Genomic DNA, 24,150 nt, shown 5'->3' on the forward strand with positions numbered 1-24,150 from the left:
TAAATCCATGGCTCTTATCGCTGTGGGTAACAGTAAGGGGCAAGGCCAACAGACACCAGCTGCAGTGGGTGACTGCCATGAGTGCGTCTAACACTTACCGCAGTGGGCAAACTTGAGCGACAGCACACAGCTCTCGTGAAGATGCAGCTGGTATTTGTCCGGTTTGGTGACATGCAGCACCTCCACATTGCTGTTCTCCATGCCAACCGCCAGCCACTCTCCAGTGGGACAGTAGCCCAGAGAGAAGATCTGAAACAGGGAGAAGAGCTTCATTTAGATATCCTTCCCCTCTGATCACAACCATTACACCCCAAGCCTGTCCCACATGCACATGTGCAAGACCTCACCGCCAAGCTCACACACACACAGGGGACAAATGTTTCACCTATGTACGACAAGATCAGATCACACCTCCATACTCACACCCGCCTCGTTTTGAGAATCAGAGAGAAGACATGGCAAGGATGTGGAATTTGGTGTGTGTCTTCATCAGGTCACTTGGCAAAGGTATTACCATGGCAGTGAGGAGATGTGAGGTGTGCTGTTGTGCTGTGGGAGGGTGTGGGGAGTGGGCATGGCTGGGTGTTTCTGTGGGTGTGACTGAATGTGGGTAGCCGGCGTGGAGCTCTACCTGTGAGGTGAAGTCGTGCTGCTGGAGCTGCCGGCCCTCCCTCAGGTCCCAGGACCTGACGGTGTTGTCCAGGCCTCCTGTCCACAGCTTGGTGCCGTCATTGGAAATATCAATACAGCTGGCCCCGTCCGTGTGCCCCTGGAACTGCCTGAAATGCACAGGAACACTTAACATGTGGACTTACAACAGGATCTCCACTGTTTTTTTTTCCATTTGCCTTACACACATGAACACACAGGTGTGAAGGGGGGTGGGGGGGGGTGGGCCTCACCTGACGAGGGTCTGGTTGTGCAGGTCCCACACAGCGATGTTTCCATCACTGCAGCAGGAGAAGCACACCTTGGAGTCGGGGCTGATGGCGAGGGCGTAGCAGGCAGGGGCGGAGGAGGTCAGCTCCGCCTTGATGCGGGGGGTGGGAGCAGCCAGGTCCCAGATGGACAGCGTGCTGGCCTCCCCGCCCACGATGAGGGTGCGGCCATCGGGCAGCAGGCGGCAGGACCGGATGTAGTTATCTCTGTTCTGTGGAACAAAAATCATGAGTGCATCAGAGAGGCACAGAGCTAATGCAGAAGGAGATAGCCACTAGCACATTAGAAAACCACAGAGCTAACACATGAGGAAATAACCATTACTAACATAACTATTGCCGCATCAGAGAAGAAGAACAGGGGAGCTAACACAGGGGGGCTTAAGAGCGGAGAGGCTGAGGAGAGGTGAGTCTGGCCAGGCTGCAGGTGGCGTGTGAATTGGGCTGCTCTGGAAACTGCATGCTGAACAGCATGCTTACTTGAGGAAAACCTTTTTTCCAATTTTACTCTTCAGTAACTTGGCTGTACAAACACAGGAGGCCTGCTGGTGAGGGGTCTGCATGCCCTTGGAGTGTCCCTCCCTGACAAACACTGCCTGCATGTTAAGCAGACAAGAGCACTTTGAACTGTCACTCACTTTCATCTGCTGTTTCAACTTTCCTAAGGTTGTCTCTGCCATCTCTTTGTGGTGGTGGAACAGATCACAACAGAGGAAGACAGTAAGAGACAGAGACAGAGAAAGACAGAGAGAAACAGAGTAACAGAGAAGGAAAGAGAGAGAAACACTGGGAGAGGCACAGTGAGAGAGTCCTCTCCTAATCTCTTCTTACATGTAACACTCTTATTCTCCTCTGTTTTCCCTCTTTGTCTTTCTTTGTTTCTCTCTCTCTTCATCCCTCTTTCTCTCTGTCCTTCTCTGAGTCTGTGTATTTATTCTTCTTTACCGGTTCATTTCAGTTCAAGTCAGCATGCACTTACGTTGCCAATGCCAAAGCACATATGCACTTCTTAAACAGAACTAATAAATAAATTAATATTTTCCCTCTCTTGTCATCTCTGCCTCTCTCTGGCTGTAAATTCCGATTCAAATGTCTGATTCTCTCTGTATCAAATTCAGAGTCAGTGTCTGCATCCTTCTCATGCTTCCCCCTTATGGGATAACTCTGCCTCCTGCCCACCTTTGTCTTGCTTCCTGTAACAGGCCAGTCTTTAGGGAGGGGGCATGTCTTTGAGAAAGGGGCAGTCTCAGAGTAAAGGAAGGGTCTGTCTGGAAGGAGCTGGACTTTCAGCCAGGCGTGAGGAAGAGAGGCGGCTGTCATAGTGCTGCCGTAAAGTGGAATCTCCACAGTGTCACTCACCAGGCAGTCCAGCTGGGAGACGGGACTCTTGTTGCCGGGGTGACTGATGTCCCACACCTTGACGCAGCCCTTGCCCCCGGTGTAGACATGGCGGGTGGGGTTGCTGATGGTGACGGCACACACCACCTCTCCGTGACTCAGCGTGTTGATCTGGCGGGCGTGGCGCGGGATCCCTGGACCAATCAGAGCGTCCGGAGGGAAGGGGACGGGCTGCATCTGTCCGTCTGCGCTCACGTGGAAGGAGTACGCACTGAGAAGGAGAAGGGGGAGGAGGAGGAGGAGGAGGAGGAGGGGGAGGAGGGGGAGAAGGGGGAGGAGGAGAGAGAAGCTAATTATAGAACAGTTTTTTGGGTTATGAGCACTAAAACACAACACTACTGTCATCAAAACACAAGATTTACCACTAAAAACCCCACATCACCTCAGCCATCACAGCTGGAAAGGCTAATGTGTGTGTGATGATGATAATGTGTGATGATGACGATAATAATAATAATAATAATAACAATAATAACTCCTAAGCATGGAAAATATTTTTTGAAAGATAGCTACTGTCGGGTTGCTGTGTAGCATAGTGGTTAAGGAACAGGACTCGTAACAGAAAGGTTGGCAGTTCAATTCCCTGCTGGGTCACTGCTGCTGTACCCTTGGGCAAGGTACTTAACCCACAACTGCCTCAGTAAATATCCAGCTGTATAAATGGACAACATTGGACAACACTGTAAAAAAACTGTAACCGATGTAAGTCGCTCTGGATAGCGTCTACTGAATGCCAATAATGTAAGGTAACGTGCTGTCCTCTACATTTCGACATGGCTGACCCAGCCTGAGATCAGTCAGGCTAGGACAGGGGCCCCAGCATGACCGGCCATTTCCCCTCTGGGCTACGTACGGTTTTCCGCCTGGTATCCCTGACAGGTTTGGCGGGATCCCTGGAACACGCATGTGGTGGTGTGGATCAAACCCCACCTGCAGAACCAGGGAAGAATTCAGACCAAAAAAATCACACTAAGAAAGAGCCTCTAGATCAGATTACAGATCAACATGACATTCTTTGCCAGTGTACACCCCAGTAAACCAGAACTGAAGCAACAACCATCGCAGTGTCTCCATCGTGGGGGCAGGATGAGAGCAACGTACCACCTGAGAGCGTCCGTAGGCAGCGGCGGCGGCGGCGGCCGCAGCAGCAGCACTCATCTGAGGGGAGATGCTGTGGAGACCGGCGTAGGCGGCACCCGGGCTGGTGAGGTCCCCGTTCATGCCAGCGTGGGGCACGATGCCAAAGGGCGTGGGGTACGGGCAGGGTACAGCCATCGGGGTACGGAGCCCAGGAACTAGAGGGAGAGACACAGCATGACGATCACTGATGCCCCCTACAGGACAGACACAGCAGCGCGATCAATGACACCCTCTACAGGAGAGAGAGAGCAGAGCTGGTTTGTGTTTCTTCACTGACAGCAGTGCAGCAGCTCAGTTGTACAACAGCAGTGCACTGCCTGGTATTTGACTCGTCCACCATCTGACTGGGGCTCCTTAATTGCTACGCCACAATAGAAGACCACTGTCAGTGCGTGCATGTGTTTGTGTTTGTGTGTGTATCGCATGACGGGGCCCTGCTGACGCCTGCTTCCGCCTCAGCGCGCACACACTCGCAGGCTTCGCTTCCCTCTGCATTCACGAGGGTTCAGTCGCAGACTTTTTCAGAGGCATTAACATGCTGCTTTGTCCTGTGAAGCCGCAGCCTCAGGCCCGTCTGTGTGATGGCAGGGTGGCAGCCTCCTAATGGCTTGTGCGAAAGTGGAGGCAGAGCCAATCTCCTGTGCCAGCAGGCTGTTCATTTGCAGAGCTAAATCTCTTCCTGTGTCGCGCACAGACTCAGAGCAGACACGCACTCTCCCCTTTTAATTAAACAGCTCTGAGACACTGACGAGGGTCACCGAGCCCAAATCCACAGAGCCTGGAGAGTGTGTGTATGTGTGTGAGAGTGTGTGTGTGTGTGTGTGTGTGTGTGTGAGTGGCTGTGTGTATGTATGTATGTATGTATGTATGTGTGTGTGTGTGTGTGTGTGTGTGTGTGTGTGTGTGTGTGTGTGTGTGTGTGTGTGTGTGTATGTATGTATGTGTGCTTACCCAGTGGCTCCACTCCGGGTGGTTTACCAGGAACTCCCCTAAGGCTGGGGGTGGAGTTGCTGCCAGGGGTGGGAGCGTCGGAGCGGGGCGTGGGAGTGCTTGACTTAGACACCGGAGTGGTCGACTTCTCGTTCTGGAGAAATGAAACAGTTGTGTCTATGGTATATTGTGTACAATACCCAGAGTGCAATGCTGAGCAGTGCTCTGCACACAGAGAGAGCATTACCACAGCACTTCTCAAGAGAGCTCAACAAAATTACTACGCTTCACAATCCTAGCGAGACCAGCAGGCAAGTAAGCAGAGTGAAGGGAAGGAGTGGGAAGAAAGTAGGAACTTATTCTGGGAAGAGTAGGGGAGGTGCAGGGGGTGAGTAGAGACAGAGTAAGTGGAGAGTAGCAGCTCTCCATTGACAGGGTGGAAGGCAATACAGAGGTGTCTTGCTCCCAGAGGCAGAGCTCACCAGGTTGAGCTCTTTGGATTTTGAAGAGGGCGTGCTGCTGGAGGAGGCGATGGAGGCGGGGCTGAGGGGCGGGTCCTTCTTCAGCAACCGGTTCTTATCCAATCCGTTCTCCCGAGGGGAGTGGGCGGGGCTTCCCCTGGGCGAAGCAGGGTCCTGTGGGAAGTGAGATGGAGGTAAGAGGAGACAACTCAAGATCTTTCATCCTATTGCCTTAACCTGCATTTATCCACAGATTTACAGTATGACAATGGACACAAACTACCATAGGACTTACTGTACTCTGATATTCAGGGGCACTCAAGCAAGCCTCTGCTGAGCTCTGAGAGAACTATGTAAATAGGCATCACATTTGTTTCATTTATAGATAATATCTTTGTTGACTGCAGAGATTGCTAAATTCCTGACGACGCGCAGGTATAAAAAAGCTGCAGGACTTTCATAAATTTGTAAACTTATCAGTTAAGAACAAGGCACTGCAGCCATGAGACTGAACGTTCCTCTAAGCAAGCTGTCATAGACAGACATGAATATTTATGAGTGGTTATGCATGTCATAATGTAGCACTCAAGTAGCGGGTGTTATGTGACACACAGTAGGCAGGAATGCTGTAGAGGACACAGATTCCACTATGTATGCGGCCAATCACACCTCCCCACTGACACACACACACACACACACACACACACACACTCTTCTTCACAGCATTCTGTTCCAGTGAATCTGAAATTAGTCACTGCAGACGACTGTGGTATCACTGCAGGTGCCCTGACAGAGGGAGGGGGAGAGAGAGGGAGAGGATGAGGGGGAGAGTCAGCAAGAGAGGAGGGGGGGGTGAGGGGGAGAGAGAGCAAGAAAGAGGTGTCACTTTCACATCTGCGTGTCAGAGGCCTACCTCATTGGAAACATCCACCACCAGGTTGTCATCACTCTTTTCCCCATCACTGTCCTGAAAGCAAAACACAGAGCATTCTCCATGAGCCGTCTGCTCTCAGTCTTAGCACCACAGAAGAAAAAAACAGCCAAGTTTTAGCTGTTATTTTCAGCAACTGCTGCTCCAGAGAGGAAGGCAGTGACATAGAGAGAGAATATGGTATGTCACTCAATAGGACATCTTACTTTCTCTCTCAACTGTAATGGCTGTACTGGCCATTTTGAAATGCCTTACAAGGCCTGCATCTCCTCCTCAGTGGAGGAGATGCAGACCAGTGGAGGGCTGAAAACAGTCCTGACAGGGAAGGTTTAGGTTCAAAGCTACGCACACTACAGGTTGCCAGGTCCGGTCTCAGTGTTGCTAGTATTGTAGGTTGCCAGGGCCCGGTTTCAATGTTACTCACATAGTCGGTTGCCATGTCCAGTCTCACTGTTACTCATATTGCGGGTTGCTATGTCCAGTCTCATGTTACTCACATAGCGGGTTGCCAGGTCCTTCTCATCAGTCTTCTGTTTCTTGCTCTCAGAGGAGTAGTCAGTGGAGTTCCTGTGCTTCTCTGCTGTCCTGAAGCTGGCTGATGGGGACACAGACGAGCTCTGGAGGATGGGAGTAACAGTCATTATTATCTGATTCCCATAGCAAACTTGTGTTTAATTTAACACCTCATTTTCCCCTAGTGTACATTACTGTGTATAAACCTTTACCAGCTGCACACTCTGTCCCAGGCTAACCTAAATAAATCATAAAAAACTCATACTCATGTGTAACATGACACCCTTATCTCTGCCCCCAGAGGGAGGGGTAGTGTTGAGGTACGCAAGAGTCATCTGCTACTGAGGGTCAGATAGAGTAATACACAGTAAGAGACGAGTCTTCATATTCTCACCAACACACACACACTCACGCAAAGCCAGGCATGCATGCACAGAAGCACACACATACGCATACACTGCTACTTCTCCTGCTTCACTCACACTGCTTCTTCATGAAATTATCCAGTCAAATAAAATTGTTGTTGAAGAGCCATTAGATATCAGAGGGAAGAAAAAGACAAAGCCACTTCAGGTGGTACACACACAGGACAGACCCATGTGCTAACTACATGCTGTCGGGAAAGCCACTTCCACAGGGCGTACTTACGTGCTGTCGGGTGAGCTCCCTACGTGGGGCTAACTCACACACTGTCGGGTGAGCTCACCCTGCAGGGATTACTTACACACTGAGATTCCCCAGCTTAATTAAGAGTCTCTCTCTCTCTCTCGTCTCTCCATCTCTCCCACTCCTCAGTCTCCCTGTGTCTCCTCCTCCCTTTACTCGTTCTCTCTCCCCCTCCCATTCCCTCCCCTCTCCTCTCTCTGCTCTCCCCTGTGGGTCTGATGGAGGAGGTAATTATAGTAGAAGCTGACACTGTGTAATTGGGCGAGTGGCCAACACACAGACAGCCTGCATCGCAGCAGCCAGAGGATCTCTACAAACTATCCCAAGCAGTTAGAGACTATCCCAAACACACAGACACTTTCTCAAACAGTTAGAGACTATCCCAAACATGAGACTATCCCAAACACACAGACACTTTCTAAAACAGTTAGAGACTATCCCAAACATGAGACTATCCCAAACACAGACACTATCTCAACCAGTTAGAGACTATCCCAAACACACAGACACTTTCTCAAACAGTTAGAGATTATCCCAAACACTCAGACTATCCCAAACAGTAAGAGGCTATTCCAAACAGAGACTATCCCAAACACGAGCCTATCCCAAACAGAGGCTATGCCCAACACAGTGACACTATCCCACATGCTAAGAAACTATCCAAAATGGAGAGATTACCCTAAATGCTTAGAGACTATTCCAAAAGCAGGAGATTATCCCAAACACTCAGAGACAATCCAAAAAAGAGACTATTCCAAATACAGGTAGACAATCCCAATCACAAATAGACTTAAATTGAGGGAGACTCTCCCAAATACAGAGATTATCCCAAGTGTTGAGAGAATATTCCAAACACAGGTCCACAGGAACACAACTATCCAAAAAGGAGGATGACTATCCTAAACGGTGAGTGACCTTCAGAAACCAGACAGAGTACAACAAAGAGACCCCATGAAACAAGACTTATTCCACAGAGAGAGACACTCCTACATCGTTTGAGTCACTGATGACCCTTATCCACGGGCACAAAAACATGACTGATAATCACTGATATGTATGAATCTTTTGTTACCCAGAGATTTATAGTGTGAACACATTTTTTCCACCTACTTCAGTGCTTTGTTTACAATGTTGTGTACAGAACTTGGAGTATTATGTTTTTCTCATACAATAGTGTTTTGGTTAATTTCAGTGACAGACAAAATCTGTATCTTGGTTAGGTTCAGAAAGAAAGTACCACTTGCTTTAATAATTTACTCAGTGTTAAGAGGAAGTGTGCAACCCCACCCCGACCCCATCTCCCTTTTCATGTTTCATAAAGGAGAGCCGGATGATGTAGGCAGGAAACACACACACACAAACACACACACCGCCCGTCTGAAATCAACATCAAAAACATGTTCCTTTTGGGTCTGTGCCTGTGCTTAAAGACGACCTCGTCAAAATGTGCATTACTGCCGAAAACAAAGCGGCATGCTCCGTAATGGGAGCCCCCCTCTCTCTAAATGGCATTCAGTCCCCACACAGCTCCCATTAGCATGCAGGGACTGTTCCCCTCCTCCAGGACCGTGGTCACCAAAATGACCATGAAAAAAAGCTACAAATAAATGAAGTCTTTGTGAGGCTGACTTCCATGTCAAAAAACAAACGTTCAGACTGTCTTCACAAAAAAAAAAGCAGAATAATAATGCTATTTTCTAATGTTCCTTTTTAACGGGAGGCAGTCGCGCTGCCAGGCTGAACCAAAAAATCGGTACAATCAAATCACTCACAGCCTCCCCATTAACCTTGTGCACAGTAATAAGCCCATAATGAAGGGCTCATGTAAGCAGCTCATTAACATGAATCTAAATTAATTTAATTACAAAATGACAGACTCAGGTGCTCCTTGACTACAGGGCTATGGAATTCTGCCAGCACCAATAACAGAAAACATTCACATCTATATCCCCAATCTTCTGTACCTGTCTCACATCTCTATCCCTCGTCTTCTGTGCCTGTTTCCCATCTATTTCCCCTGTATTCTGTGCCCCTTTCACATCGATATACCCAGTCTTCCCTGCCTGTTTCACACCTATATCCCTCGTCTTCTGTGCCTGTTTCACATCTATATCCCCCCATGTTTTATGTGTATCGGCTGTCTTTTTTGCCAGAATCACAGCTCTTTGGCAACATGAGATGACTCCTCCCCTGCTAATAAAGCCAGTTTGAATCCTTGATTCCTGAAACCACAGCTTGTGTCTTTAGGTCCTGGGTGATTATTCCACACAGCAGCTCCCTTCATGAAAGGCCTCTCAAAGAGTCTGATGGACAGGCTGGGCATTTCAATGAGAGAGAATAGACAGAAACAGCATGAGAGGAGGAGGAAAGAGGGAGGGAGAGGGAGAGAGAGAGGGAGGGAAAGAGAGTGAGACTGGCAGTGAGATGCTGGCTGAGGTACTTGTGACGATGCAGAATTCAGGGACACACAAGGCTTCTTTTGTTCAGTGTGTCTGGATCAAATTTTTGGATTCACGACCTCAATCCTGCACCTAACACCTTGAAATTTGATTAAATTCTCAGCCCCAGCCACCCGACAAATGCCCAAAAGGTTTCAGAACTGCCTCTTGAAAAATCTAGAACTTTCCAGCTCCGCTCCCGTTCCGTTTGACTGGGCGTGCAGTGAAGTGTGCGTTCGCCTGTCGTAAAGCGAAGGGTTTATCGGAGTCTGGCCACGTTCACAGATCCCCGCAGCTGCTCCTTATGATGCACTGATAAGACCTCTGAAGCATTCTGCAGGCACCTGTGCTGGCAGAAGAAACATTCCGGTAACGTGATAGTAACGCTGGCCCTGTGATTGAGTGCGGTTCTCCGCTGTAATAAAACCAGCAGGAGGATCTGGGGGTGCAGCAGGTGGGGCCTCTGGGGACCTGCACTCAGCCTGGAAGCCTCACAGGAGAGGAGTTAATGCCACTCAGTTCAGACACTGTTCTGTGTCTGTTCTGTTCCGCTTAGCACAGGCAACAGGCAAGGAGATTAGAGGTGGGGAGGGCAGTTACAGGAGGGGAGGGCAGATATGGGATCTCGCACATCACCAGGGGAAATGGCTGGTCTGAAAAGTATCTCGCCATCTCTGCCACAATACAGACACATCCCCACTGTCCCCAGCTCTACTACACTGCAGACACAACCCCTTTGTCCCCATCTCTACCACAGACACATCCCCACTATTGCAGACGCATCTCCTCTGTCCCCATCTCCCCTGGGACCCCTAATCTCTCCTCTCTCCTCCTCACACCTCTCCCTCTTCAAGAGAAATGAAGGGGGGGCATATTTGCATGTTTTTGCATGTTTCTGCATATTTCGGCGCTGCTGCAGTTGCGGTTTCCCCTGGGATTCCATACGATCCTTCAAAAAACGTGAATTTCACATGGCTTTGTTTACCTCCTGCCACCTGGGCAGCCGTTTTCCCCGACAGCTGCAGCAGGAAGGTAAATACATCCTGACAGGTAATGTTCAGCGGTGAGCAGGATGATTACGTACAGCCTTTTATTTGTGTTTATATACTGCAAATAAAAAGACCCCTTTGTTTGTCAAACAAGTCACCCGGTGGTAATTACATATGATAGTTCTGTGGCAAGCAGGCGCGGCACACAGTGGCTGTCTGTTATGATTATCAGTTCCCATTAAATATCACTTCCATTCGGTGATTGGGTGATGATACAGAAAACACAAATAATGTGAAATAATGTGCATAGAATGCTGCTGACGTACAGGCAGCTCCTGGTGAATGCATATATTTGAGACTGTTGAGACAGTATCCACTTTCAGTGGGATAAAAATTGGACCAACTGCATATGCGGATGTGGAAAAAGTAGTAAAAAAGAAAACATCAATTAATGTCTTCATCATACTACAGCCACACAAAAAATTAAGGAGAAGATCTGAAAGAACTAAAGACCACCATGGTTTCAATCACTGTGCCACCATTCTCAAAATTTAAATAAGGCAAGGTCACCCTGAGCTGTAAACGGCAGAATAAATTGACTACCAGCGCAGTGCAGTCACATATGGGACACACTGCAGGTGTTAGAATTTGCACAGGGCATTGCACCTAGACAGCCCGGGGTTAATATTCCCGCCATCGGCGCGGTCACTGGACTGCTCTCTATACTGAAATCACGGTTGCGCTGCGGTCAGGCTCTTGTGTTATCTCAGACACTGTTTGTCTCCATTTGTATCTAATGCTTTTGTCAACAGCCCAGAAAAGGGCGAGCAAACACAGCACACAAACAGGGCTTCTGACAGCAGCGGTGCTAAACTCAACGCATTAGCCACCAGCTGCTGCCACACACCCACCCGCCCCCCTCCCCCTCCCCCTCCCACCATTCCCCTGCCGCTGTCAACATCAGCGCCCGAACCACCAGCACCGTAACACCACAAACCTGCAACCAGCACCGGAACTGCTAGCAACTTAACACTACCAACGAGCAACCAGCACTTTAATGCTACAAACCTGCAAACGCCACCTGATCACTACAAACCTCCACTGAACCACCAGCACCTGAACACGGCAGACCTGCAACAAGAGCCAGAAAGCTACAAACTTGCATCCAGAGCCTGAACACTACAACCCTGGCCCTGAACACTGCAGCCCCGGCCCTGAACACTGCAGCCCTGGCCCTGAACACTGCAGCCCTGGCCCTGAACACTGCAGCCCTGCATGGAGCTGAAAGAAGTGAGACGGACACAGTTTTACTCACCACATCAAGCAGCACCAGCCTTCCCCCACGCTCCTCTGACCTGATGATGGGGGGACCGTTTCGCATCTTAGAATGGCCAAACACACACTTCTTCCCTTCCTCTTCAAAGCCAGAATTTGTTAATAATTCCACCTTCTACATAAAACATTTCCCTTTATCTCTTCATTTCTTTTGCTAAAGCAACACGCTGTTTAAATGACACCAGCATGAGTGCCGTGACTCCAGTGTCTGGTCCCCCACACACGTGTTTCCCTGATCAGCCGTTTGTCTGGTTGAAGCACTGTGTGCGGTGTGGTAGCAGGTTCGGTGCTGCGGAAATAGACCTCCCATAACTCACAGGGTAAACAGGGTCTCGTACAGTACGCACAGATACAGCAATATTTACATTTTTACTAGCAAAACAGAAATTACACAACATTCAAGCTACATCGGAGCCTCGGTTTCTAAGAGTTCAGTCAAACACCCCCACACACTCACATGCACACACACACCCACACACACACACACACACACACACACATGCACACACACGCACTGCAGGGTAATGATGGTTACACACACATTTACTCAGTCTAATTCCTTATGCTACAGAAGCCTTTTCCCTGCGTGCTTCACTTCCTGTGTCATTTAACCATCTACCCTTTCACTTATTTATTGGCATTTAATGTATCCCACAATGACCTGCTACATCAAGTCAGCTGTCATGGAGCTCTGTGTTGAACGGCCTCACTCAACCCCTCCACACCCCAGGCACAGTGCTGCCTGCTGCTTCCCAAGTAAAGAAAAAGGGGGAAGAGACAGAGAAAGAGAGAAGGACGGAGAGATAAGGGGGGAGAGGGAGAGAGGGAGGAGGGAGGAGGGAGCGGATGTGTTTCTACACCATTTCAGCCTGCTGAGGACTGTCTCTTACTCCTGGCATGTTTGGAGGACGAGCGAGCAGCATGAGGCTCAGCTCAGCACCTCGTTAATTAGCGCCACGTCAGGGCTCCCCTCGTTACTCCATTAAACGCTGCGTCCCCAGGCCCAGAGGCAGATGTGCACAGCTGCACCAGCACAAACAGCTGCCATCACTCATCTACAGGGACCTAGGAGTGTGTGTGTGTGTGTGCGCGTGTGTGCGCGTCCTAGCTTTAATCCTGTATATCTGAGTAATGAGTGTTTTTTTGTGTTTGCAATCTGTGTCTGTGTGTCTTTCAGGAGAGTCTCACCTTCAGCTCGACCCCTTGCTATGTCTAAATGTGCAGTGCAATTCAATCAGCGTGCTTTTCACACACACACTCACTCACACACATGCATGTACGCACACTTGCACATATGCACACACACACATGCGCACACACACACACACACACAGCACGCACACACACACACACACACACACACACACACACACACACAAAAGCCTGCGTGGGTGGGGAGAGCATGGCCTGGAAGGGAACTCACATAAAAGGACAAAAGCCATTATTCAGCCATTTCTCCTCAGCAGACCAATAAAAGCAGCACTAATGCTCAGATTTAGTAGAAAATGTTCTATTCATTTCCCGTCTGTAGCTGAGAGTAAGCTAATAACATCCCAGGGAGAGCGCTGTCAAGCCAAATCCCTCAGCCAGCGAGAGCACAGTCTGGATAAATCTCACTTCGCCTCCCATTCCGCCTGCCACTTAGGGCAGAGCCCGGGGGAGTCAGCTGGATTACCCTGCGCACGCAACACCTCCGCCCCGGCCCCGGCCGGCCCAATCACAGCCCGGGAAATAGGAGAATAAACTAAAGAGATTAATTCACAGATGTTCACGCCTTTCACATCCGCCGTGCCCTGTGCTCCGTTGCCAGGGCAACAGGGAGACCACCAGCAAGGGCTGTACAGGGCCTTGTGCGGTGGGGGGAGGGGGGGGCGAGTTGGGGGGGGTGGGGATGGGATGGGGGGGGTGGGTGATAAATGCTGGTGGAGAGCGGCACAGCTTTCTCAAGCTCCATGTCCCGGCTTTATCCTCCCAGTTGAGCTGTGAAATTCCTGTCGCCACCAGGAAGTGCTGAAAACACTGCAGCCCGAGGAAGTGGAGGGACAGCAACACGCTTGCCCTTCACACAGCATGTGTGTGTGTGTGTGTGCAAAACAATCCCCCCCCAAAGAAAAGACTGATAGGCAGCTGAGCTCCCGTCGCTCCTGTCTGGGAGAGAAACACTCCCCCTGCATTTGGGGGCCAGGGCTTGGAAATGGGGGTGTCGTTACACAGCGGGAAGAGAGGCATCCGGTGCCGCGGTGACAGTCTGCTCGCATCATCTCCCCGATCCCATACGCGCTCGGCAGCGCGGCCGCATCGGCGGATTAGGAGGAAGAGCAGATCAGCGCAGCTCCCGGCGCGTGACACGCTATTAAAACAATATGTCTACATTAGCGCTGGAGCGCTGCAGCCAGACGCGCCACCCGCGCACGGACTGCGCGCAAACACACTGCCTCCTCCAACACTCCAAAGCTGCTTGTTTTTCTGTGTCGCTTTAATGAAAGACATTCATCATGCTTTCCTTATAGCCGCGTATCTAATCCATTATCAATCTACACATCAGAGAGTCCCCTAAAGCATCAATACAGCATCAGCACAGGAAATTGCTTCTTTGGCAGGAAGGTGTGTGTGTGTGTTTGTGTGTGTGTGTGTGGGGGTGTCTTAAAGAGCCCTCTTAGGACTACGCACTGACAAAACATGGCAGACTGGGAGGTCACTTTATGAACCCCCCCCCTCTATGTGATTTATTTCATGTCCTCAGCAGTGAGTTTGTCCAGGACTGATCTGGTCTCAGCTGGTTCAAACAGGACTGATCTGGTCTCGTTCAGGTTGACCGGGACTGATCTGGTCTCGGTCAGGTTGAACAGGACTGATCTGGTCTCGGCAGGTACTGATGGAGCACGGCATAAACTGTTGACAAGGCAGTGGGGACAGTGACAGAAGAAGGATAAAGGTGTACCTGTGACTCAAAATGAATTCCTCACAGGAGCATAAAGAATGGGAAACAGCGGGAGGGGTTCGGGCTCCGTGACTGACAGCACCCCCCCAACCCACCCACAGATCATGTGTTTATGTTAAGGGGGTCAGAGAGACGACTGCTCTGTTCAGACATCTACATCCAGGCCATTTCGGAGTCTGCCGTCAAGAAAACAGCTTTGTTACCATGGAGACCTGCCTTCCCCCCGCTCCTCCACGTTATTGGATAGTGTGTCGTTTCTCGTTTTGTTTTTTTTTATTCCATTTTTGTTTTTTTTTCCCCTTTCAAAAAGGCCAAGTGTCTGTCAAATGCGACCAATCAACTCCTCTGCCCACTACATTAAAAATCTCATTTGAGGCCTTTCCCAGAGCTGTCAATTAAACAGCCCCCAGCCCCTAGCCCTCGCCACGTTTTTTTTCCCTTCATCGCTTCCGCTGCGATGCGGTGAGAGACATGCAGACGGCCAAGGCCTGTGGGAGCGCAACAGTATGTCACCACGCTCGACAGGGGGACACAAAGCCAAGCCCGGCCCAAACCGCCCCCCTCTCCCCCTTACCTGCACAACCCAAAACCCCCCATGCTGTAACGAGTGCTATTGATCTGCATCTGTTCAATCTGCACGCCCAAGTGCAGAATTCTCCTCCTACCCAGCCTGTCTGCCCGGCAGGGGCGTAAATGCTGCATCCTTACATAAGGTTCTGCGGAGGAGCTACCTCTATAGACCACACTGGCACTGCGTCTGATCCCTGCAGCAAGACACCTGTACATTAATAGGCTTCCCTGCTGATGTCAGATAGACGCATAAGGATGCATGGATGGAATCACTCTGACCTGTGTAGCTAAGCATGCTGGGTATGGAAACACAGGTCAGGGTTCAGTTTGCCAGCAGCATTGCTCACCCCACCCCAGTACTTCCACAGTCCCTCCTGCTGATCCGGGTTCAGCTCCAACATCTCTACTGCCCTCAGCTCTGAGTGCTAAGTCATCTTCTTCTTTGTGATCTACAGATTGCTATTGGCAGACGCTTGTAAGCCATTCCAGTAAAGCACTGCTAAATTACATCAAAACATCTTTAAGAGATGGGCCATTTTCCCCACCAGCCCACTGCATGCTGGGAGAACAGAGTTACTCCACTGAGGCTCAGACGGCCACGCCCAAGCATTACCACTGTGCTGTGCTGCATTTAGCAATAACTGCTCTGAAATTTCTGTTAATTTGGGGAGGAACAGCATCGCGCTCACACTAAAAAAAAATAAAGGAATGCTAATCTGCTCATAAGGCATTAATGAGCCAACCAGAGAGCAAAGCAAATGTTTACAGCTGAAAAAGCCTGCTTAGGGGACTAATTAAGCGTGACACTGTGCATCGCTCTCCCCCTCTCCAGTCTCCTCCACTCCTCCCTCTCCCTCACTCCCTGACCCAGGTGTGCACCTCAGTCCAGGTGAATAAATATGCCATTAATCACCATGACAACAGGAGGACAAAGAGGGAGGGGTGGTCACCATGACAACATTCCCGTGTCCCCTCGTTAAAGCCAGGCAGATTATAGCCTAACAGGTAGACTGACAGGTAAACTCCACAGTGGGGGACCTGCCTAGACACCTTGACTGTCCTTTTAAAGCTGTAGCGGGGCTTCCACACTTCCCACAGCGGGCTCGTCACAGCAGCTGCTGTCACACTGCATGCCACAAACAACCTTTCATTTCTGGCCAGAGTGCACAGGCTAGTACTGATGGATATCTACACTAGCAGGGCAGCAATCACAATGATATCTAAAAGGAGGAGAGCCTGCAGAATGGCTGAGATATGCATTGTAATGTAATGTAAGGTAATGTAATGTAAATCCTGTATATGTCTGAGAAGGAAATATTCGGGAATGATGCATCTTGCTTCGGGTGATGAAATTCCATTCATTTCTGAGCCCTTTTTCTCCCCTGCGTGATACAAGGCATTGTGAAACCAAATCCAAATTCAGAAATCAATATTAATAAAAAAAAACAACCGTCTCCCTGCGGAGAAAAAATGAGATGCATCACTTCCTGCAAAAGGTCACGACCTTCAGCAGTGTCTATGACACAATCAATGCGATTCTATCCTGTCTCCAGGCATGAGACACATGCCCGTGTTCCCATTGGCTGCCCCATACAGCAGGAAGCAGGAAGAGAGCATGGCACAGGTACGCCCTGTAACAGACACATATTCAGCTCCTCATGCTCAACACTGAACATTCTGTCCCTGTCATTGCTCCAGTTTGTTGCTCATTATGAATATTTATGAGGGGTGTGGTTTGAAGCTGAATATCTATAGTTAGTAAAGCACAGAGATGAGGGGCAGGTCAGCGTTTAAAACAGGATCTCACACAGACAGGTGTGCTTCCAGTACTACCACCTGCAACTATCCCACAGCTCTGAATGGCACTTGTCCAATCCAATCACAAGCTACAGACCAGCATGACACGGCTGCGTTTAACCAATTAAAATTTCTTCCACTTCAATGGGCGGCACCTGGCAAATCTCCGGCAGGATCAGGGCTTGGGAACACGCCATTCCACCCGCGATAATTCACCTGGCTTATCAGCACGCCGCCTTGCCTCCTACACACTCCTCCCTGCCGCTGCTAACTGTAAATAACGACTCCCACTCCGACCGCCACTGCGAATCCATCACGCGCTAACGAGACGCAGGCCGCAATCTGCTCTCCTAACTCCGCAGTCTCTGCTGTTGAACTACCATTCCACTATCAGCCATTCCATGGCCGAGCAATTAGCAGAAAATGCCATCCCTCTAACAGAGAGGGTGGAGGCTGGATAATTGAATTATTTATTACTGAGTAATATTAACTGTAAAGGACATCAGACCATAGACATGGCACAAGGAGCATCATTGCAAAGGAATGCAGAGACAGTGCATGATAATCTGTGCATCTGGGGTAAAACTGTGGCATATTTAAATGATTTTTGGAGGGCATCATGTGCCGGCAACAGGTCTGCATATCTGTTGTTCTTTAAGTCGTCTGACTGGCATTCACCATGTCCACTGACTCAGCCAATCCACATGCCATGAAGGTCTGTGGATCAAGCCCAAAGGGTCAATAACAGAGTGGGTTAGACAGTCCAGGCTGGGGGGGGGGGGGGGGTGTGGATCTTCCATCTGACCAGCAGTGAGCAGAACATTTAAAGAACATATGATGAATATTGCAAAGGTTTTCGCTCCATGTGCCAGCGCCGGAGCAATGCTTTCAGAGAGTCTTCACATCAAGGAAGCGACACGGTTTACAGATATTATCTTCAATGATTAGAACAATGCTGAACTAATATGCCTTGCCTTATCACTAATGCACATTATCCACAGCACAGATCTGCACAGCACTGAGGGCCCTGTGAGAGGAAGCCACCGCTCAGCACCACGCCTCCATTAATCCCAGTTTATACTTCACATAGCCGTCATCCCACTGACGCACCGTCAATACAAAAGCAATTGTTTTCATTTTCATTTTCCTGTTGTATAAATATAGTCAGTCGATGAAATGCTAATTCCGTCTAAGCTTCAGAAAGTCCTCCTCCCTCACACACACACACAATGAGGTCACAGACCTAAACCTGCTGGTGGCACCATAACCTGGTCCAGACAGGACACAGCAGTGCCACCCCCTCCTTATGCCAGTGCACAGCCCCCCAACACACACACACACACACACACACACACACACACACACACACACACACACACCCTCCAGGGAGACACCTTTAACCACAAGTTAATTCATGTTCATCTGTTCCTGTATTTGCATATAGTTTTAAAGGGTTATGCCAACTTAAGCTGCAGGTCTAATTATCACTAGCCATTGGAATCTAATGACCTGACACTGCTGCCAAACCCCGGTGCTGCACCCTGGCCAAACAAGCACCTCTGAGAGACAGCGTGAGAGATTTGTGTCACTCACACTCATTTACTCATTACTCACTCACACACACATTCACATACACACATTTGCACTCATTTACTCATTCACTCACTCTATAACACACACTCAGTCACTTACTCACTTATATTCACTCATTCATACACACATACTTTCTCACTCAGACACACACACACACACGCGCACACACACGCGCACACACACACACACACACACACACACGCACACACGATTGCGGTCCTCTGTGAAAGGGTGTGAATGCGGTTCTGCATGTGAACGTGGTTCTGTGTGTGAAAGTGTGTGAATGTGGTTCTGCATGTGAAAGGGTGTGAATGTGGTTCTGTGTGTGAAAGTGTGTGAATGCGGTTCTGTGTGTGAAAGGGTGTGAATGCGGTTCTGCATGTGAAAGTGTGTGAATGCGGTTCTGTGTGTGAAAGGGTGTGAATGCGGTTCTGTGTGTGAAAGTGTGTGAATGCGGTTCTGTGTGTGAAAGTGTGTGAATGCGGTTCTGTGTGTGAAAGGGTGTGAATGCGGTTCTGTGTGTGAAAGGGTGTGAATGCGGTTCTGTGTGAAAGTGTGTGAATGCAGTTCTGTGTGAAAGTGTGTGAATGTGGTTCTTTGTCCTTCAGAAGAGAACGCTAACACTCACCTTTACTGAGTCTCTGTCTGCAGGGAAGCAGGTCACCACATGAGGAGAGAGAAAAATGAAGACGTTAATTCTGTCCAAAAATTAAAGGCGTAATCAGCTCATTCATAGACATTTAATATTCACAGACATTTAATATTCTGTGTGAATATGATGGTGCAGGACAGAAACCACAGTGTGAGACAATTTAGTTTGACAGTCTGAGCAGCAGCAGAGCTTGGCAGAGCAGGCGTCATCAGAACACCGGGGACCGTCAGAGAAAGAGTGACAGCTCCATGTGGACACAGGAAACATAGCATCACATACAAATGTAAGAATATGCACAACCACACACACAGGTACAAGAAAAAACACACCCACACACAACCAAACATACAGGTACAGGCAAACATGTGGACACAGGAAATATAGCATCACATACAAATGCTTGAACATGTGCACACACACACGCGCGCGCGCACACACACACACACACACACACACACACAAATACAAGCAAAAACACACACACACACACACATACAGCTGTATCCATGCACAAGTATGCACACAGACACCGGGTGACACACTGCTAACTTTTCACTTAGTGTCCTGCTATGACACAAACGATTACAGTCAGGATGGGTTTACATGGAGAAATCCTCCTTCCCACTGCAGGAGCCTGCTTTGTTGACAGTGGATGTGGTGCTGTTTTCATGACAATAAACAAGCCCTAAAACTGACATGTTTGTGCAGTAAGCTGTTACTTACAAAGGAAACCCTCTGTAATTAAACGCTTCGCTAATTGGCGGATTTGCATATGCGCAACGTTTCGTTGACTAGAAAGCATTTTTTAAAGTAAATTGTACCATCTGCACTGTGTCCTTAATCAGTGTGTTCTTCGTTATGAGCGGGACGTTACAGCTTCCTTTTGCTCGCTTCTCCATGGCAATTAACCGCTCCAGAGAAACATGCCCCCCATGAGGCCCTCACGCCTCTCTGCACCGCCGTTTGGGGAGGGGTCCACCCTGCGCCCATCCCAGCAGCCCCTCTGTGTCCACCTCTCTGTCCCCTCCTCCAGGTACTGACTGAGATGGGGCATGCAGAAAGGCTGCTGGCGTGGAGGCTGGATGCATGTTTGTGCTCTTGGACAGTTGTGTAAAAGGTGCGGGGGGGCTGGGAGCGCCATTACCTCTTTGGTGTTCGTTGTCATGGTGTTTCTTCTCATCTTTGATTGGCAGCTGGGGGTGTCCTCCGAGGGCACTGGAGAGGGCCAGGAGGCCTGCGCTGCCCCCTACTGGAGTGAGGGTGGATGGCTGCAGGCCGGCAGGGTGGGGGGTCAGGGGCACCGGCAGGGCGTGACCGTGAGACAGGTGCTGAGCCTGGAGCTGCTGCTGCTGTGAGAGAGAGAGGAGATGTTCAACCTGCACATACCCACACCTGTGCACACCTGGACCTACATCCACCTATCCATATATGCCTACACACAACTACACACATGCATGTCTACACACACACAATACTCTATGCACCCATACCTCTGTATATCTTCGCATACCTATACACACCTACACATATCTATATACCTATGCAAACTTACAAAACATATAAACGTAAATACACTAAAATCAAACAAACAATATATCCCGCACACTTTCATTATCCTGTGTGATTGCCTTATATTCTAATAGCCAAAAAATACCACGTCTGTACAGACTTACAGGCTTTTCCACCCTGCAATGCCTCAACAATGTGGTAGGGAAAATGGGTATTTAATGCTATTAAATGTTCAGTTTGCCACAGGTAATACACTGTGACCAACACACTTGCTAAGAGTGCTTTAGAGTAATCCCCCTCTAAATCTCTAGGATTTTTAGAGGGCAAGGGAAAGGCCTACTGGCATGAAACAGTCCCTGAAAGAGACTCGGTTGAGGCGAAAATATAATATTTGAGAGTTAGTGGAAAAACACATTTTCAGCACCATGGAACAGTACACGGGCAAGAGATAATTTCAGAGAGAGAGAGAAAGATGGAGAGAGATAGAGAGAGAGGGAGCGAGAGGACAAGTGGGGGGTAAAGAGTGAGCGAGAGAGAGATTGAACGAGCGAGCGGGAGAGAGAGGAGAAACAGATGAATTAATAGCCCAGAAAGGAAGCGGGCTGCAGTCACCATTTTAGGCCCTTTAAGTGTCCTCAGCGGTACTTGAGCAAATTACCAAAGAAAATCTAATGTAGCGCGTCTGGGGCGCTCCTGCAGGCCGGCTCAATAATGCAGAAATAATTGGGCACTCTGTGCACGTTTAGTGCTGCCTGAACGAAGAGCTGGAGGCTTGCCCCCGTGCTCCTCCGCTCTCCTCTCTGCTCGCCATGCCTGCACGCTGCTCTGACCGCGGCCGCGCCGCTCCACTAGGCCTGCTGACGAGCGTTTAAAGCCTGTTTTACCAGAGAGGGAGAGTGAGAGAGAGAGAGTGAGAGCGAGAGGGAATGGAGAGCTGTGCTAACTACTGTCAGACAGAGAGATGGCAAGGGAGAACGGTATGTGGATGTGTGTGTGCGTGTGTGTGTGTGTGTGTGTGTGTGTGTGTGTGTACGCAGGTGTGTATATGTATTTGTTTGTGCAGGTGTTTGAGTGTGAGGGTGTGTGTGTCACTGTATGGCACAGAGACAGCAGTGTAGTGTGTAATGTGTGTGCAGTGATGGGGGGGATGGTTCTCCCTCTGTTTATTCTGTTGGCTGCAGAGCTACAGTTAAAGCCCTCCAATGGCCCCCCAGGCTGTGCTGGCTGTAGATCTGCAGGAACATCAGTACTGACTCAGATCACATGTGACACATGGATCCAGAGACCCAGGGACCAGAGGCTGACAAGTGGCATCCATCTGCACCACCTCCTGCAGGGCCTCCCTGCCTCTCCGCCATACTCTCTCTCATTTACCCTCTCTCTCTTTCTTTCTCTCTCTCTCTCTCTCTCTCTCTCTCATTCCCCCTCTCTCTTTCTTTCTCTCTCTCTCTCTCATTCCCCCTCTCTCTCTTTCCTTTTTCCTGTAGATAACAGACAGGTGAAGAAGGACAGTGAAGGGAGTCCATCATCTCCAGTGCGGCTTTCACTGCAACAGGAACAGAACCCCGCCTCCTTCGGGCCTGCCTTTCCCCACCCCACAGCCCACAGTCCAATCAAACAAAGCAGTGAGGGTAAAGCTTCTTTGCAGGCCGTCCCCCCTGGGGGTGGGGCTGAGCGCATATTAGTGAGTGTCCTTCACGCCTGCTGGCCTGCCCCTAACCCATTACTCCTCCCAGCGTGTGAGTCATTCCATTAAATAAACTACATCCTCTCTGCACTGCCTAATGGAGGAGAACGCACCAGAGCCTCTGCAAATAAGAGCCACCCCTCAATCTGGGCCTGTCTGTCTACTGGAAATGCAGACTGGATCTGGGCCTGTCTGTTTGACAGAGAGACAACCCTAACCAGGAAGTTAATTCCCCCCAGAATTCAGCATTTATTTATTTTTATCCTGTTCAACAGTTTGTTACCAACTGTGAAAATGAATATTATTTCCTTGCAAGCATTGTTTTACAATACTTCATGGTTCAATCCATACCTAGAAAGCCAGTACAAGTCCATTCAATGTGAAATTCCTGCACATTAAATGCATGTGCTGAAACAAATAAAAAACTGTACTAAAGACAAAAATAATCTCTAGTGTCCCAATCAGTTCCCAGCACATCACTACACCATTCCAAGGGATACTGGGACAGAGCTCATTTTCACTGAAGCATCTCACCTAAAGCGCTGTGCTCACAGAAACAGCAGCTGTGCCCCAACCTGATTTAAACTTGCAACCCCAAAGCTGCATGCCCTGCATCCTTCTTCCTACAACACACTGCTCTTTACTGTTGCTCACCGCCCGAACAGCTCTGTTCATCTAAATGAATGGTCCATGGTCCACGGTCCATCCGTCCGCATGTCCGTGTTTCCGTGGTCCACGTTTTTAAATAACAGGACTGACTCTGGCAGCACCTGCGCACCTAACACCCGGTTACCCCAGTAACCTGAGCACGGTCGATAATCTGGCATATTCGCTGCTTCACTGGCACGCATGGGCTTACTCTTAATGAAGATAAGCGCCCACAGCAATTACAGTAATGACTGGATCATTAACAGCTGAATAGAGGCTGCACTCTGACCCTCCATTCACCTGCACTAGAGCAGACATCTGGCCAGTTTAGGTTTGGCTCCCCTAGAGAGGATCACAGAGGAGCTCACTGCCAGCATCACACTCCAGCCAGATACCAGATACACAGTCTGCTGTGTTTGTGTGTGTGTGTGTGTGTGTGTGTGTGTGTGTGTGTGTGTGTGTGTGTGAGAGTGTGTGTGTGTTAACATTGGACAGGGAGCAGGCACATGCTCCCCCCCCCACCCCCCACGGGTATGTGACACCCAAAAGAGCCTGGCTGGCACAGCTGCAGACACAGCTCTTCATTCAGGGTGCTTCAGATCATCTCCTTGACAGACAGACGGTAGCCATTCCTCCAAGGCCACTGTGATATTCTCCAGCTTCTGTTCTGTACCTCTCTATCCATGTACATCAAGATGGGCTGCATCACAGCAAAAACATTTACAATTTTCAGTCCCACTCATAAAGGGAACCCAGTTTTTATATTGCAATAAACTGACTGAAAGTTTCAAAGGGTAGATTAATCAACTAAACTCTGATCAGGGATTAATTTTGTTCAGAAATAAAATTATTATAAAATTTTTCATTGGAAAAAAAGCAAACAATTCTAATTTGGTTCATTTTGGTTCAGTGGTGTAGTAGTAAGGAGCTGGGCAGCAGTATGGTGTGGTGATGAAGAGCAACATTGTGGTGTAGTTGTGAGGAGCAAATCCTTACAATCCAAAGGATGCTGCA

General features: G+C 49.3%; 1 protein-coding gene across 4 annotated transcripts in view; it reads right to left on the reverse strand.

Moving 5' to 3' along the window:
- LOC118775968 (transducin-like enhancer protein 4) overlaps window positions 1–24,150 on the reverse strand; it is a 45,767-nt gene that overhangs the window by 4,732 nt on the left and 16,885 nt on the right. For 2 of the 4 annotated variants that reach the window (XM_036525969.1, XM_036525970.1), the window contains exons 7-18: window positions 20,437–20,638; window positions 19,269–19,285; window positions 6,296–6,415; window positions 5,781–5,834; window positions 4,889–5,041; window positions 4,428–4,560; window positions 3,438–3,631; window positions 3,190–3,266; window positions 2,298–2,547; window positions 903–1,150; window positions 632–779; window positions 99–249 (exon numbers count right to left, since the gene is read on the reverse strand). In XM_036525969.1, the coding sequence (XP_036381862.1) occupies window positions 99–249; window positions 632–779; window positions 903–1,150; window positions 2,298–2,547; window positions 3,190–3,266; window positions 3,438–3,631; window positions 4,428–4,560; window positions 4,889–5,041; window positions 5,781–5,834; window positions 6,296–6,415; window positions 19,269–19,285; window positions 20,437–20,638 (1,747 nt within the window). Of the gene's footprint in view, window positions 1–98; window positions 250–631; window positions 780–902; window positions 1,151–2,297; window positions 2,548–3,189; window positions 3,267–3,437; window positions 3,632–4,427; window positions 4,561–4,888; window positions 5,042–5,780; window positions 5,835–6,295; window positions 6,416–19,268; window positions 19,286–20,436; window positions 20,642–24,150 lie in introns of all 4 variants that reach the window. The other 2 variants (XM_036525965.1, XM_036525968.1) reach the window with 1 other exon arrangement.

The sequence above is a fragment of the Megalops cyprinoides genome, chromosome 4, assembly GCF_013368585.1.
Source record: "Megalops cyprinoides isolate fMegCyp1 chromosome 4, fMegCyp1.pri, whole genome shotgun sequence".
NCBI classification, from domain to species: domain Eukaryota; kingdom Metazoa; phylum Chordata; class Actinopteri; order Elopiformes; family Megalopidae; genus Megalops; species Megalops cyprinoides.